General features: G+C 47.5%; 1 protein-coding gene across 1 annotated transcript in view; it reads left to right on the top strand.

Annotated features, from left to right (window-relative positions):
• Positions 1–16,720, top strand: part of GPC3 (glypican 3) — a 399,435-nt gene that overhangs the window by 282,988 nt on the left and 99,727 nt on the right. The window contains exon 6 of the mRNA XM_032843339.1: positions 15,229–15,349. Within this exon, the coding sequence (XP_032699230.1) occupies positions 15,229–15,349 (121 nt within the window). The remainder of the gene's footprint in view (positions 1–15,228; positions 15,350–16,720) is intronic.

Genomic DNA, 16,720 nt, shown 5'->3' with positions numbered 1-16,720 from the left:
TGGGCATTCGAGTCCCCTGGGGATCACGTGAGAATTGTTTGCATCTGGGGCTACATACCGGGCTGGCCTTCCTCCCTACACAGTGCGCGTTTTATAGCAAATGTGGCCTAAAGGGCTCTTCCTAGGGTTTCCTACTTATGATCGACACAGGGAATCTTCCTCGAGTACTTACATCAGAAACCAGGATGGGTCTAGTTACAGGTCAGGTTGAGTTGCCCAAGGCTCTAATGTCCCTTCTGTTACCCTTGGCTTCACCTTTGTGGAAAGGGAGAGAGAGCATTAAAATCAGTTCTGATCTCCCAATTTCTTGAGCTGATGAATTTTATTCTTTTATGGGAGCATGGCTCTGATCCTTGGCTTTGTCACCTTTATAATGAACTTGCATTTCCCCGTGAAGGAAAACATTTTAATTGGTGGCTTCAGTGTCACAGGCTTCTTTTGCCCTCTCATATTTTAGTGACCCCCATATCGGGTGATCTCTAAAACCACCCAGACCGTGAGCCCTTGCCTGGTTTGGGCCTCTCATTTGCACAGCTTCAGGCCCAGAGTTGGGCTCTCGGATTCGGATGGGAGAGACAGGTAGGAGGGTTGTGCTCCACAAGAACTCGGGCTGAAAACCTAATCTCCAAATACTCCTAGAGAGGACAAAGCCAAAGACTATTCTAGAATGGGCCAGAAAAAGAGCTCTTGCACCTACCTATCCTTAACTCCACGGCATCTCTGCTAAGGAGCCAGAATGCTCCTGCCCCATGCCCTCATCTGGGTTGAGGACCCCTCAGCCCCTGGGTGTCCCTCAAGGCTGGACCCAGTTACCCTGTATGGGGAGCTTTTACCCATGTTTGTCATTTTCTACTAGCTCCTTCTCCCTACATATCCTCATTGCTTAGGTGCCCCCGCCACAGAGTAACCTCTCCAAATGTGTTTATTGAACTCAGTGGATGAGCCAACGAACAGAATTGAGGCCCTGCAAACCTGAGTACCAGGTCTGGCTTCCCCGCCCGGTCGTTGTGCGCCTTTGGGTGGACTACTACAGTTCTCTTGGTTTTGTCTCCTTCTGTGAGACTGTGAAATGAATGCCTCCTCCTCACTCCCTCCGTAGGGTTGCTGCGAGGCTCCAGCAAGAAAATGCATTTGAAATAGCTTTGAAAATCATGAAGCGCCCTGCATTTACTAGGTATTAATGTAGGAAAAAGTAGACCAGATATGGCGGGAAGTTCTGCCCTAAATGAAGGGAACTGTGTTGGCTTAATTAACGCAGCATTACTGGGCTCCCTTCACAGAGGCTTTAACAGCTTCCTGAATCTCTCCCCCGCCCCACATCTTTCCAGATATATTACTTTATAATTTTTTTTTTCTTGAAGCAAAGCCACCTATCCCCACAGATTCTATTCTTAAACAAGTCAGTCCATGGTGCTGAAGAAACCGGTCGGCCCTGGGTAAGGAAATACTTGGAGAGATCGCTAGTGTCAGTTTAAATTAATGAAAAGTCTGAGTGACAAGCCGTTTTAAAATAAATGTAGTTTTATTACTTTCAAACACATGTAATAACAGCCCTGGGACTACAACCTAGAGAAAGATAGCCTGCGTCAGAGAATCAAAGCAAATAAATACGAGTCCGTGATAATGAGCCTATTACTGGGAGAATGTCCTGCTGAAGACCAGCATCTTCAAATTGGCTCATGTTCTCCTGGGGAAATTCATTCATTTAAGAAATGCTTTTACCCCTCTCCCTTCATAGATATGAGGAAAGCCCCATTAAAAAGCGCTACACTTGGGCCGCCTGGGCGGCTCTGTCGGTAAAGCATCCGATTCCAGATTTCGGCTCAGGTCCTGATCTCAGAGTCGTGGGATTGAGTCTTGCGTTGGACTCCGTGCTCAGCACAGAAGCTGCTTGAAGTTCACTCTCTCCCTCTGCCCCTCCCCCACTCACTCTCTCACTCTCTCTCTTTCTCTCTCCCTCTCTCCAAAATAAGTAGATAAATAAAGTCTTTAAAAAACAAAACAAAACCAGCTCTTGCAAATGCCGGTGGATGGCATCTAGCAGCAGCCCTCTGCACTGTGGCCCTAAGAAATAGTAGCCCCAAACAGCAAACACCCCGTGGCCTCTACAGGGACACACTTGTCCCAGGCTGTCCATGACTTCTCCTTTTGGGGCACAGAGGATTCTGAGTGCTCAGTTCCCGGCAAAGCGACACAACTGGTCACCCACTAAGTATGGACAGAATGTGCAGTGGTACGGGGTTTCCTGGAGGGATGAAGGCAGGTGGGGGGAACGGCAGCTCACTCTTCCTGTTGGTCTTTCTGCCTTCACTTTGGAACTTCTCTTACAGTTTCTTCCCTGAAACATGTCGATCCCATCTGTCTTCCCTGTGCCCCCCAAATCCCATCTAAGGGTGTAGCAAAATGTGAGAAAGTAGGATGGAGGCAGCAAAGATGGTTAGTGTTTATCGTAGCTGGCATGTCTATGGTGCTTCCCATGTACCAGGCACCATGCTGGGCACCTCGTGTAGGTGCGCTGAAGTCATGGTTGCAGTAGCCTTCCGAGCTGGATGTTCTCATTACCCTCCTTTTACCGATGAGGCTGAGTAACTACTCCAGACCCCCAGCACTAGGGAGATGGGATCCGAGCTCAGGTAGTCTGTGCCCCTCTACCCACAACACTGCCCTGCTTCTCAAATGCCCGTCTGCCTCCGAGGCTAGCCCTCCACTTCACCTCTACACATGAGGCTCCTATAATAAAGCCATCACCTGTATGTCCCCTGTGGAGCTCTGGAGCCCTTGTAAGAAGAGAGCCTCTTAGCCTGGGGCCGGAAGTCCATCCAGCCTGGGTCCTAGGTCTACCCTGAACTGTTGCGTGACCTTGGACAAGTCACTGCCCTTCAGCTTTTTCTCTGATTTATAAAATGAAGGAGCTGGACGAAGTGACCTTGAAAGCTCTTTCCAGTTCTAACAGGTTCTGAGCTCCTATGACAAGGGTATTTTGGGAGAGGGAGTTGGAAACAAGGAGGAAGGCCTTAAAGCCGCCTTGATGACTGGGAATTTTGAAAGGAGCCCCAGGGTGTAATCACTGCCCTTAAAATGGCAATGAACTCTTCGTTTGACTCCTCCAGGTGTCTCTGGGGCTGCAGGGAGCAGGTGGGCTGGATGGTTGAGATGTTTTCAGGGTTGTTCTCAGCTTCTGATACAGGAGAGTTCAGGGTGAAATTCATATAATTAAACTTTAAAGCAAATGTGTCCCTCCCGGCACCACATAACCCCAAAGGGCTTCTGAGCAAGAGAAATGGAAGAATTCAGTGTCTGTTGCTCCAAGTACTCTCGGACACAACCACCCAGAATTGAAATGAGAAGCCCTCTAAGCACAGAGATCTATCAGTGAGGGGAGAGCTCCGTGGAGAGAAGTGCCCAGGGCCGAAGGGCTGGTAAGAGCAGAGGCATACAGAGTGGCTGAGCAAACCAGCCTGAGGGAGACAGTTTTCACTCTCTCTGAGACCCTCCGGGCTAGAGAGCGAGGCTGAGCTTTGACCTAGTCGTCCTTGTGTGCATTGCTGTGAGCTTTTATAAAGTATTTATGTAGCCATTTTATATTTTACCAAGTGCTTTACAGTCAGTTTTATTTGGCTTAGTAAAGTTTTCCTGGAATGCCATCTACTTTATGGTCAGGAGAGTCCCCCCTCGTTGGCTTGGCACCTCCGTGTGTCCAGCCTCGCACAATGGGCCCGCTTGTTCTGGCAGGCGAGCAGGTGCAAAGCGTCATGGGGCCTGACGGCACCTGCAGCCACTGGGGCGGTCGGAGTGGGGGTGGCTTACACTCCGGTTCACCTTTCCTCTCCTCTGTGATTGCTTGGTTTTATTTTATTACTGGCAAGCCGCGAATGGCAGTGCCCGGCTTGGCTCCGCCCAGGGCACAGCTATTCTGATCGGTGGATGCTGGCAAATGGTAAGCTGTTTCCCCTGCACTCAGGGGCTCTGTTCTGGTTCCCCGGCCCAGGTCCACCATCGCCACCGTCTTCCACCAAGCAGACATGTGGACTCACCCCCTGCCATCCCCGGGCTCTGACCACAGCCCGGACTCGGGGGCTCGGGAACACTTTTTTTTTTCCCCCAAGATTTTATTTATTTATTTGACAGAGATTACAAGTAGGCAGAGAGGCAGGCAGAGAGAGGAGGAAGCAGGCTCCCTGCTGAGCAGAGAGCCCAACATGGGGCTCGATCCCAGGAACCTGGGATCATGACCTGAGCCGAAGGCAGAGGCTTTAACCCACTGAGCCACCCAGGCGCTCCTCGGGAACACTTTTAAGGGAAGAAAACAACAGAAGGAGCCAGTCCATGCTCCCTGCAGATCAAACTTTTCAGTGTCCTTGGCCAAGTCTAACACCAAGTCCCTGTATTCTTGGCGGGGGGGGGGGGGGGGTTCTTTCGTCTTCCCTTCAGCCCCTGTGGCACAGTCTGCCAAGCGCTCTGGGTGTTGAGATGGAGGCTGACATGTGTGCAGGTGAGGCGGGAAGAAGAACTTCACACGCTGGGTCACAGATTTGCTGGGGAGTCCAACAGAGTCACTAGTCGAAGGTTTCATGTTCTGAGAACCAGGTTTGCCCAAGCCAAAAGCAGGATCTGGGCTTCATGGGAAGTCCAGATTAGAGACAGTGGGACCAGAAAATCAGAAACTTCGGGACCTCCGGCTCCAGTGTGGCGGGGGGGCGGAGGGTGTCTGTGGCTGAGCTCGGGGCTATGTAGACGCTTAGCAGGGAAGTGGTGAGTAGACAGCACTTGCATTCTCTTACTGATGGAAGACGGCAAATCCTTTCTCTGATGCCCAGAACTGAGAACCTAGAAACTTCACCATGAGATTTGAAACTCTTTTTTTTTTTTTAAAATCAACTCTATATCCAATGATCCAATGTCTGGCTCAGACTCATGACCCTGAGATCAAGAGTCTCATGCTCTCCTCACTGAGCCAGCCAGACACTCTTTCTTTTTTTTTTTTTTTTAAAGATTTTATTTATTCATCTGACAGATCACAAGTAGGCAGAGAGGCAGGTAGAGAGAGAAGGAGGAAGCAGGCTCCCTGCCGGCAGAGAGCCCGATGCGGGGCTCGATCCCGGGATCCTGGGATCATGACCTGAGCCGAAGGCAGAGGCCTAACCCACGGAGCCACCCGGGTGCCCCCCACCCCGACCCTCTTTCAAAGTTACTGTCTTGACTATAGGAAATGTAACAGGCGTATCAGAAGACGTATATTCACAGCGGTAGAACCACGCAGAAGTGGGCTGAAGTTTACACTCAGAGAAGTGATATTGCTAGCAGGTGTGTATGATGCGTGGGCTTGGCGTGGGCGTGCACTGACTGCTCTGTGGGGATGGGACAGAGGCTGGAAGGAGTGGCGCTTGGGCCGTGGGAACTCACCTGCCTGGCTGGCCTGGGGGGGAAGTGACCCACCACCTGAATAATGATATTCACCGGGGCCGAGGGAAGGAACCCTGCCTTTCTCCAGGCAGGCATTGGTTTCCAAAGTGTTGCCATCTAGGGGGCGGGACACAGTGGCCGATTTTCCTGGCAGGGCCCAGACAAAAAGTCCTGCATAAGGCAGGTTCTCAGTCAGTGGCTGCAGATTAGGGGTTGTGGGGGAGGGCCCAGAGGGAGACCACTGACAAGAGTTGGACAAAGTAGGTTAGAGTCTCGACCACACAAGCTGAGCTTTGGGTGAGGCATTCAGTCTCCGTTCAGTTCAACAGACACTTATGGACTGCCTACTGTATGCCCGGCAGGATGAGTTCACGGGGTAAAGCAGAGGACAGACCCAGAGACGAATACAGACAAAACCAGGACAGAGCTCAAGGTAGCACAGCCCAGGGAAATCTAGCTGGCAAGAGGAAGTCATGCCTGAACCTCTGGGGTTCACTCCCCAAACAAGAAAGACCGGGTTTGAGGTACAAGACTAATTCCAGAGGCTGGGGCCTGACAGGCCAGTCAGTGACGTGATCGCCTTCCTGCCTTTGCCTCCACTGGCTCAGGGTCCGGGTAGGCCTAATCCTGCTCAGTGAAGGCTTTGAGGCCTGCACATGAGTGTGGCTAAGACAAGAGGAATTGACAGCCAGACAGTGACAGGAATAGCGAGTTTTCCTTTCAAGAATGTCAGTGGTACCTATTCATGGGAACGCGTGCGTCCTCCCCTTGTGAGCTTTGGGGGTTCGTTAAATAAGGTTCCAGGGGATGCCCGGAGCCACACCAAGGACGTTTTTCTTTGTTACTGTGTATGCTTGAAACACAGCACACACGAGGGAAGAGAAGAAGTCTCCCTTTCCCCTAACTCCGACGTGCCTGTCTCTCAAACCGGTCAGCAAAGTGTGATTGTACGTCGACTTTGAGGGTCTCGGCCTCCGCTGGGCAGATCATGGCATTGAAGAATGGCTGTTGTGGACCCCACAGGAACCTGAGACAGACAGTGCAGTGTCCTCAAGAAAGGGATGTGAAAAAACATGTGGGTGTTTTCAGGAGCCATCGGATTCATGACTTGGGGCACTTCTGCAAAGTGGGAGTTTGGGGCCCCAGAGAGGAGGAAAGTGAAATGCAGGGGGACAAGTGAGCAGGGCGGATTTCTGACACCCCAAGCTGGTTGGTCACTGCCCTGGGCCTCAGGAAATGATGTGTTCTTCAGCAGGTGTTGGTTAACTTTGGACCATTTGAAGCCCTGCCTGGTGAGTATCGCCCCTCCCCCACCTCCTACCTCCCCCCAGAGGCCCTGTCCCCTGGAGGCTCCGTGCAAGGACATCTCTGCTAAAGGGAGCCACAAGTCACTGCTCAATCACAACCTGAAAGAAAGCCTTGGGTGCTTTTGGCTGTGCTCAGTCCTCCCTGAACCCTACACCATCGGTGCCCCTGCTCAAACTTGGACTTGGACTTCAGCTGGGGCATCCTTGCCCAACCGAGACGCTTCCATTTCTTCCGGTCTCCTCAGCACGGGGATGGGTAGATTTGAAGCCTCCCCTGACCATTGCAAGGCGCCTTCATCCTCTCTCTGGAAATCCTCTTCGAATACCGTTTATTGCACTCCTGCTGCACGTCCGCTCGGTGTTTGGTGCGTTCACGTTGTAACGGCAGCGGCCCTCACGTGGGGGTCTGGGCACTGTTTGAAGCACGTGGCCTCCGCTGTCCCAACTAACTAGGCTTCGGGCTATCAATTCGTCCTCCAGACAAGGCAAGCGGCATCATCCCCACTTTAGAGAGGAGGAAACTCCAGCCCTGCGGGGTTTCATTCTTTGTCAAAAGGCACACAGTAGGGGCGCCTGGGTGGCTCAGCGGGTTAAAGCCTCTGCCTTTGGCTCAGGTCATGATCTCAGGGTCCTGGGATTGAGCCCCACATCAGGCTCTCTGCTCAGCAGGGAACCTGCTTCCTCCTCTCTCTCTCCCTGCCTCTCTGCCTACTTGTGATCTGTCAAATAAATATTTTTTTTTAAAAAGGCACACAGTATCTTCTTCAGTTTCTTTCATGAGGTTCTGTAATTCCTCGAGTACAGATCCTTTGGTTAGGTTTATTCCCAGCTATCTTATGGCTCTTGGTGCTAGAACACTCCCCCCTCGCACTCTCTTTCTCTCTCTAAAATAAATAAATATTTTTTTAAAGAAGAAAAAAAAAGGCACACAGTAAGTGTTGGAAACCAGCTTGTGAAAGTAGGTCTTTTTTTTTTTCCCAGCGTAGCAGAATCCATTGTTTTTGCGCCACACCCAGTGCTCCATGCAATACGTGCCATCCCTAATACCCACCACCTTGTTCCCCCAATCTCCCATCCCCCGCCCCTGTGAAACTAGGTCTTGACAACAAGGCTGGAGTGCCTTCTGCCACGTGACTTGGTCTTTCTCGAGTATATGATGTACTCGTGGCCTTGGTAAACTGTGTGCACTAAATCGGCTTTCGCCTCCTAAAACTAATTACTGACCACCATTTTGACCATCCCTTGCCGTGCTCCAGTGCTGTCACAGTCCGTTGAAGTAGGTGACCTGTTCTCTCACTCCTTTCTTGGCTCTTTTATTGGGGGGGCGTGACAACTCCGTGCAAAGCACATCTGCAGGGATGCTTGGCCTCTGTGGGCCCCAGTCTGCCCATCTGTAAGTGGAGGGCATTGGACTAAAGGATTTTGAGGGTTCTTTCCAAACCTGATCTTCATTCCCATGAGCTAAAAATCTAACTTAAAAAAAAAAAAAAAAAACTAACTTAAAAGCAGGTAAAGTTCATTTCCTTTTGGCTTGACTCCAGTGGGATGGGAAAACATCTGGTTTTCTGGGCTAGTTCTCTGGTCTAGAAGGACTTGATAAATGAGTTTGGGGTGATTGAATAATAAATCCACACTGTGCGCTTTGTGCCGTGACAGCCCCACCCCTAGCTCCCCAGCTCCTGAGTTCCATACTTCTTTCGGGTTTTGTAAGAGTGAAACTGGGTGGAAGTCCTTTCCTCCTTGATATGTCCTTCCTCAGGGGCACCATCCCTCCCCCACAGAGAACCCTCCACCTGGCATCCGGACTGCTGGTTGTCGGGCTCCAAGCCCAGAAGGCAGTGCTCACTGTCCTTCCCACACCCCGGGTTCTGCCTAGCCCACAGTCTCAATTTGGCTTCCTTATTTAATCTTTTCTCTCTTTACCTTGAGGTTCCTCTGCAGAGGCTGCTTCCTTGGACCAATGTCCAGGTGATCCCCTCATCATTGGCCTTTTTCTCTCCACGTTCCCCAAGGCCAGGCTCTCTTCCCCATGGTGGGTGATGTTCAACTTCTCACGCTTTCCTCACCATCTGGAAGATATTCTTTGCTTTGAAACTAGGTGAAAACCAGATTCTAATACACATAGTCCTTTATATAGCTCATGCCCGCTAAATGAGATATAAATGGATCTACATCTCTCCGGTTTCTTCTCTAGCTTTTACTTCCTGTCTGTTGAAATGTATTTGTAATTAATTTCTGAAAGAACAGAGGGGCTTCTCAGGGTGTGGTGGATATATAGGGTTAGACATTTGCTCTTGAGTGGAACTGCTGTGCTGACAAATATGGGAAACATTTTCCTTTAAATATGTGGATAAATAAGTAAGAAGCAAATTGTTGCTATCTTTATGAAATGCATTTACAAAAACTCAGCTCTTTCCACCTTTTGCTTTATTTTTCTGTTCATTTATGTAAATTAAGACTGTATCTTGGATAGAAAGAACATTTTTCTAGGCCTCTTAACAAGATGGTTTTTCTACCCTGTGTTCTGGCTTGTTTTTAAAGCTATTTATACTCTTTAATTATCCCATTTTTCCACAGCAATTATTGTGGCTGGAGCACTTTTCCAAAGAAAGGAGCTGATAAATCAGGGGCTGCATGCAATACCTCAGTCTTTCCATAAGATGGCGCTCTGAGAATGTGAGCTCTGTAACTCACTTGCAGCCTCCGTCTAACCCCGCAGCAAATTAAACTTTTGTAAAATCACATATTTTGGTGGGGGTGCGGGCGGGGGGAGGAGTAGTTAGTCCTTCTAAGACTTGCTCTCAAACACTTACCACCATTCAAATGCCTAGGGGAAGAAGGAAAGTGAGTTTTCTAGCGGCCTCCCCGCCTTATAGCCAGCCCTGCTAGCAATGTTTGAAATTCGCAGTGTGCATTTAAGGGACCTTTTAAAGAGCCAACTTTCTTCTAAAGGGGGGGATTGTGACACTAACAACTTGTGCTGGTAGAAAAGCCCCTCTCTGGGTCTCAGTTTCTTCACCTACCGAAGAGTGGATTGGACAAGGTGATCTCTTAAGGGTGCTTCCGTTTCCAGCGATTTCTACGTTTGAATTCGTTGATTTCTTTCCACTACACCCTTGCTGCCTCAGCCAGCACAGAAGTGGGAAGAAAAGATCACCCATTTTCCGCTTGTTTGACTCTATTCCTCTTCTACAAGTGCTCTCTTTGCTTCAACTGTCCCAAGACAAGCATGCCCAGATGTCCTGTTTTAATTAGGTTCCTTTTCTCTTTATGGCTTTTGCACCGGTAACCCCCCCTCCCCCTCCTCCCCCATCCTTGACCAATCTGCCTGAACAGAAGCATGTCCCCTTTTCACTTCACAAATAGGGATTTCTTGGCATTAGGGCAGTCACTTTTGTGCTAAGCAGATACCAAAGTGGATGGTAGTATTTAAGTACATAAGTAGTATGTAAGTATTACCGCATATCATGCCTAAAAGCTGATGCTTCTTAGATCACATGTAGCATGTCCAGTTAAGAAAACTAGAGATTCTGGAGATAGGAACTACTCTCTATTCATTTTTCTTTCTCCACCGGCTGGCATTCATTGCCAGAACCACGTCAAAGCGTTAGGAAAGAAGCAGTATCCCTGAGAGAGGACGACGAATGTAATTAGAGGTGAGTGTCATTAAGTAGCTAACTCATCATTAAAGTCCTCTGTGGCCAACGGAGCCCCCTTTCCTGGTGCTCTGGGCAGCCTGCGGGTGAGGGTCGCGTTGTGATGGCTCGTCCTTGTTCAGAGCCTCTCGCGAACCTCCACACACCAGTAGCACAGAGGGAGCCGTTGGAAATGAAATGCTGAATTAATTTATGCCCAAACTATGGAGACACCCCTAACTAAGTCCCTCCAGGCTGGGAGCGGAGCATGCATGTTCCACAAAATTCCCCGGGGGCACGTCACATCGGCCACATTGCTAGAGCCCAGGGAATGAAGGCAGAGAGGCAGTAAACACAACATTTTCCTGCATTCGTTTTCCTGTCGTCCTTAGGGATTTTCAGATCGCCTTTGGTGCTCGCCCAGTGGCGTGGCGGCGGCGGTGGTGGTGGTCGTCGCGGTGGATTATTTATTTCTCTGACCTCAATACCGTATCTCCCAAGAACACAGATAGTTCACTGAAGAACAATACTGTTGGATCTGTGTTTGGGAGAAGAAACTCCATCCACGGGGCCCTCTCCGAGGCTTTTAGAGGGCGAGCCCAGGAATCTGCTGAGTAGGCGAGGAGAACCGCTGTTGCGCGCCCTGCGCCGAGCCTTGGTGACCCTTATAGGGAGCTTGTGAATTGTCTCATATGGGGGAGCAGTGCGGTGAGGAAATGGCAAATACCTTGTCGGCATGGACGATTCCTAAGGAAGCAGTAGCAGCGTAGGGGTTAAGAACAGAGGCAGGTAGGGACATCGGGCCGACTCAGCGGGGGGAGCTTGTGACGCCTGATCTCAGGGTTGTGAGTTCGAGCCCCATGTAGGGTGTAGGGATGTCTTTTAAAAAAAGGAAACCTTGAAGAAAGAAAAACACAGGCAGTTAGAGATGGACTCACAAGATTTCGAACTCCAACTTTCTATCCACTCACTGTGTGACCTCGGGCAAGTGACTTCACTTCTCTGGGCCTCTGCTTCCTCATCTGTAAAAACAGGCTGATAATCGTAGTGTCTATCCCCTTGGATTGTCAGAGGAGTCCGTGAGATGCCGCATGGTTTTTCTCAGTGCTTCAGTGTCTGGCGCGGAGAAAGCACTAGATGCTGACAGCTCTTGGTACTCTTGTTACTGTCAGTACCAGAGGTGCTCTGCATAGTACAAAAGAGAACTTAACCAAGCGTCTGCCTTTAAAAACCTCACAGGTTTCATGGGCTGGCGATCGGAACGTGCATAAGAGGAGAGCAAGCAACTCGAGTCATTCCCCAGGATACAGTTACATGCAAGGTCTGCAGGTCGGGATGCATCAGAGTGGCTTAGGGAGGCCCTCAGTCACTTACAGGAAGGGGCTTTAGGCAGCCCCAGGGAAGGTGATCGAGCCTTGAATGACTTATTTGCCTCCTTTTGAGAGAAGGGACTCGTAATAACGTCTGTTCATATTCACAGCCTCGCTGATCTACTGTCCTTTTGAGATAGGCAAATTGGAGTTACTTCATCGAAGAGTATGAAACATGTATGTTTCACCTGCTGAAGCACAGCTGGCGACCTGATCATAAGCACCTGATGTGCGAGGGGGTCCAGGGTGACATCGTGTATATTGCATTCTATACATGTGCATTCTGTCCTGAGAAGTCACCTTTGAGCTGGGCTGCTAGTGATGGCCACTAGAAGCTTTCCAAAAAGAAGGGCTTCCCGTGGGCCCTGCTTTTAATTTACCTTTTCTTTCCTTTTGCTTTCTCTTCTGCCTTTAAGAAAATTAACCACTATCTAAAACTTCCCTCATTAAATTTTAAATTATTATAAAGATTTAAAAATGTACAAGATATGGAAGAAGATAAAATAATATTAAGAGTTCCCCCATATCTTTGCTTGCAAACTGCTATCACCGTTTCTTAAAAATTGTCTGTGTCTATTGGGACACATATAAAGGACAGGGGAGTCATACATCTGCAGACCCGTTTTTATGCCAAATGGAATCACACCGTCCATTCTTGACCACTGCTTGTATCTGCAGCAACATGTCTTGGATTTGGCTTCATGGCAACACAAATAGATTGACTTCATCCTTTTTGCATCTGCATAATATTCCAGTTAGCACTCCCGGCTTTTAAGATTCCATTCTGTATTTTGTCCAGTTAAGGAAAAAAGAGTAGACATGTGGGAAACAGAAATGATTGGGGCATGGGGGAGGTATTGAGACACCTCAAGGGAGAGTGCAAGAATGCCAAGTTTTAAAACAGTGCCATAAGTTCTTAGCAGCTATGGGAATCAGTTGGATCAGTACTTTGGGTTACTGCTTTGTGGAAAACAGAAAATTAAGGCAAGTTTTAGGTCAAAGCCACAGGCCAGCTCTTCCTAACACTTCTGTAACCAGAAACCATGCTTAATTTACCGAAGTCCTTTGAGGATTTAAATAGCACATGGGGCGAGTGGAACAGTGGCTGCTATTTCAACTTTCAAAACGTTTGGCAAGTTTTCCAACCCAAAGCTGTTTTTAAAAAATTGAGTCACCGTGGGATTGGAGAGCAGTGTTTTGTCCTGGTTCCTGATCCATAGCTTGGAGATAAGAAACCAAAAAACAGGGTAAGCAACAGGAAGACACTTTTCCGGATGGCGGGAAAGAATACAGTGGTCCACAGGGATCAGCTGGGGGACTAATTTGATTTAATATTTATAGGTGATTTGGAAGAGGGAGCATAGGGCAGAATCGGGACGTTGGCAGATATCTTTACACTATTCCAATGAGGATCATAAACTTCAGGAAGACGTTTGTTTTGTAGGAGCAGGGATAAAAGTGGTCAGCAAGCTTCGATATGCATAAGCCCACGGAAATGTCTCTGGGGACACATTCCTGAAGCTCATTTCACAAGATTTATCATAAGCCTTATCCCTTTATCTGTGAACAGGGTCTCTGCTTCAGGCATCAGTGGGTGCAAAGAGAGACACAGTGAAGTTGCTGGTATCAGGAGGGAGATGGCATTTAAGCAACATTATATGAACATAAAAGAGGAGGCTAGTAAGCTGATTGCCACAAGATACATAAATAAAGAATGCTGCTTTGCGTTTCTTTAATATACCCCCAAAGGCAATTGGTGTTTGATGGTTGGTGATCTGTGCATACGCTGATCTTCAAAGTTAAGTAAGAGGCTAGCATTTCAGAAGAAATGCAATCAAATATTCTCTTCAACTTTACTACAAAATGTTTTCCCTTCCATGGGGCGCCTGGCTGGCTCAGTCAGGGCAGCTCCCAACTCTTAATCTCAAGGTCATGAGTTCGAGCCCCATGTTGGGTGTGGGGATTATTTTAAAAGAATATTTTCCTTTTCATTGGATGTCTTTTTAATTATGAAGGTCAAAACTAGATTTCCTGACCGCCTCTGCTACTGCATGTCTTTTTCAAAGCATGTCCTGAGTATTGGCAGGTACATCATATCGTGGAAGGAAACACCTAACAAAACCAGATCAGTATCTTCTGAAGTTGTGGAATTTTTGGTAATAAATAATAAAGATGTCTGCCCTACCCACATCACGGTGTGGTTGAGAAGCTCAAGTAAGCTGAATGATAAGAAACTGCTTTGTTCAGTGCTATGCAAAAATGTAGTAGTATTAATTATTCATTGCTTGTCGTAATTTGGGATTACGAAGTGAGGGGCGCCTGCGTGGCTCAGTTAGTTAAGTGTCACCCCTCGGCTCAGGTCATGATCCAGTGTCCTTGGATGGAGCCCCACGTCAGTCTTCCTGCTCAACAGGGAGTCTGCTTCTCCCTCTGCCCCTCTCCCCCTTGCCCCCTGCTCATGCTCTCTCTCAAATAAATAAATAAATAAAATCTTAAGGAAGAAGAATACGAAGTGACTTTATAGCTATTCATGCAAATGTGTGAAGATTAGTATACGAGGATGTTCTTTGTAGCATTGTTTATATTAACAAATTATTAGAAATAACTCCATTGTTCATCAGGGATTGGGTAAGTAAATTATGGTACAGCCATACAGAAGAATAAGGACAAGACAGCTGTTAAGTGATAAAAAGTTGTAAATCAGCACGACTAGTATGCTTCCAGTTTGGGTTAGAATTATATGTTAGTAAAAGTGTGTGGAAACCCCTAGAAGAATATACATCAGACAGCTAGCCATGCTTCTCTCTTGGAAGGATAGGATGATGCGGGAACTTTTACTTTATGCTTTGTTTGCTTCTGTACTGTTTAAGTTGTCTACCATGAACATTATTACATTTGTAATTAAAAATACAAATGAAAGAACATGAATTTGCCCTTAACCCGACTATCGTAATGCGGGTAGGGGGAGGTGTGTAAGGCAAGGGCAAATTTATACTGCCCATAGCTTGGGAATGCCTCCCAAAACAAACCCAACTCCAGGGCCTACAGGAAATGGTGGGAGGAGGAAGGGGAGGAGAAGGAAGAAGTAAAGAACATGCAGGCATCTTTCTTTTTCCAGGGAATAGAAAGCACACTCACAGTTAAGGTCCCTTCTGAGTGCTCCCCTAAGACGCAGGACCTCCCTTAACATAGCTCTCGTCGCTCTGAATTGCCATGGGCCCTTACTCTTCTGGATGCCATGCTGGATCCAGAACAGAGTAAGGGAGGGGACTTGGTCTGCATTGTTGTGTCCCCAACTCCTGGGGCGGGGGAATGATGTTGAATTAATGTATTAATGTTTGTTGACTGTGGAATGCTCTCCATTGCAAATAGACTTTATCTGGAGTGGTTTACTTTTGCATCCCATGGTTTAGAAGGCCGAAGAGAGCTTGTGGTCAGCGTCAAGTATAGTCAGCTTTTATTTTGCATGGGACCCTCCTGTGACAAACCTTTTCTTTACCTTCCCCTTTCCAGATACAGCCAGAAGGCAGCAAGGAATGGCATGAAAAATCAGTTCAACCTCCATGAGCTGAAAATGAAGGGCCCTGAGCCAGTGGTCAGTCAAATTATTGACAAGCTGAAGCACATTAACCAGGTAAGCGGTACATCGAACAAAAATGGAAATGGGGGAAAAAATGAGGGATGGTCAGGGTCCGCCATTCCAGCTGGGGCTGAAATCACAAGCTGGACACTTAACCAACTGAGCCAGCTTGTGATTTCAACTCAGGTCATGATCACACGGTTGTGAGACCAAGCCGCGATTTGGGCCCCATGTTTGGCAGGAGTCTTCTAGAGATTCTCTTTCTCCCTCTCCCCACACTCATGCATCTGTCTCAAATAAATAAATAAATCTTAAAAAAAAAAAAAAGATTTGCTTTGTTGAAAAGGACGTCTGACCCTTGATTTTCACTCCATTTTTACTTAATTCTATTTTTTTAGTAATCACGACACCCAGCGTGGAGCTCGAACCCATGATCCTGAGATCAAGAGTCACATACACTTCCGACTAAGCCAGCCAGGGACCCCTTCACCCCACTTTAAAATTATAAAGATAATATTGTAATATTAGAGAAAGCTTGGAAAATAGAGGGAAAAATATTTCTCACAATCCCACTACCCTATCCTGTTTTCATTTTTAGCTGTTCTTTTCTAACATTTGTCCAGAAAACCACACTCACACGGACTTGTTACGTAATTGGAACTACACAAGTGATTTATAGTTCTTAAAATTAACATTATATTAGAAACACTTTTTCATGTTGTCACAAATCTTCATATTAATCATTTTTTGTGGCCGCCTAAGATTTCTTTAAGTATTCATGATAATTAATCAGCTTGCTTTTGCTGGACATTGACATTGTTTCAAATTTTTTATCCTCATAAAGAAAGCTACGTCTTCATGCGTGGAGCTTTCTCCTGATCTTTAATCATTTTCTTAAAATACTGGTGTTATCAGGTTAAAGGATGTGAGCATTTTAATGCATGTTTCCAAATTGCTTTCCAATGGGGGCGTGTATCCCCTCTCACTGCCAGTAGGAAGATACTAGAAGACGAGCTTCACCGCACCCTTGCCTCCTTCTGACTCACTGCCCCACAGAGACACCCACAGATTCCCTTGACCTGTACACAGTTTTCCTCTCATGAGGAGTTTAGTAACTAAGACACAAATAGAAGTTAGTTGTACCATCTGCTTGTGATTGCTTTGTGGCCACAATAAAAAAAAAAAAAAAAGGCTACCAAAAGTGCCACCGTATACCAGAATGACAGTGTTCCTGCCCCGTGATCCATGAGTGGGAGGGCTCTGTACCACGGACTTCTATTTGTAGCTTCGAAAGAACTTAATGCAACTCAAATCCTTATGCAGGGTCAGAGGTTTGTGCGTGAAGACGTTGGCATGGTTTTATTTTTTAATACAAAGGTTAGCAATGACATTTTTGTGGTTCTTAGAAAATGTCTGGAAGGGCTC

Source organism: Lontra canadensis, unplaced genomic scaffold (assembly GCF_010015895.1).
Source record: "Lontra canadensis isolate GAN:19392208 unplaced genomic scaffold, GSC_riverotter_1.0 scaffold138, whole genome shotgun sequence".
NCBI classification, from domain to species: Eukaryota; Metazoa; Chordata; class Mammalia; order Carnivora; family Mustelidae; genus Lontra; species Lontra canadensis.
The sequence above is the reverse complement of the archived record's forward strand: the minus strand, read 5'-3'. Positions and strand labels throughout refer to the sequence as shown.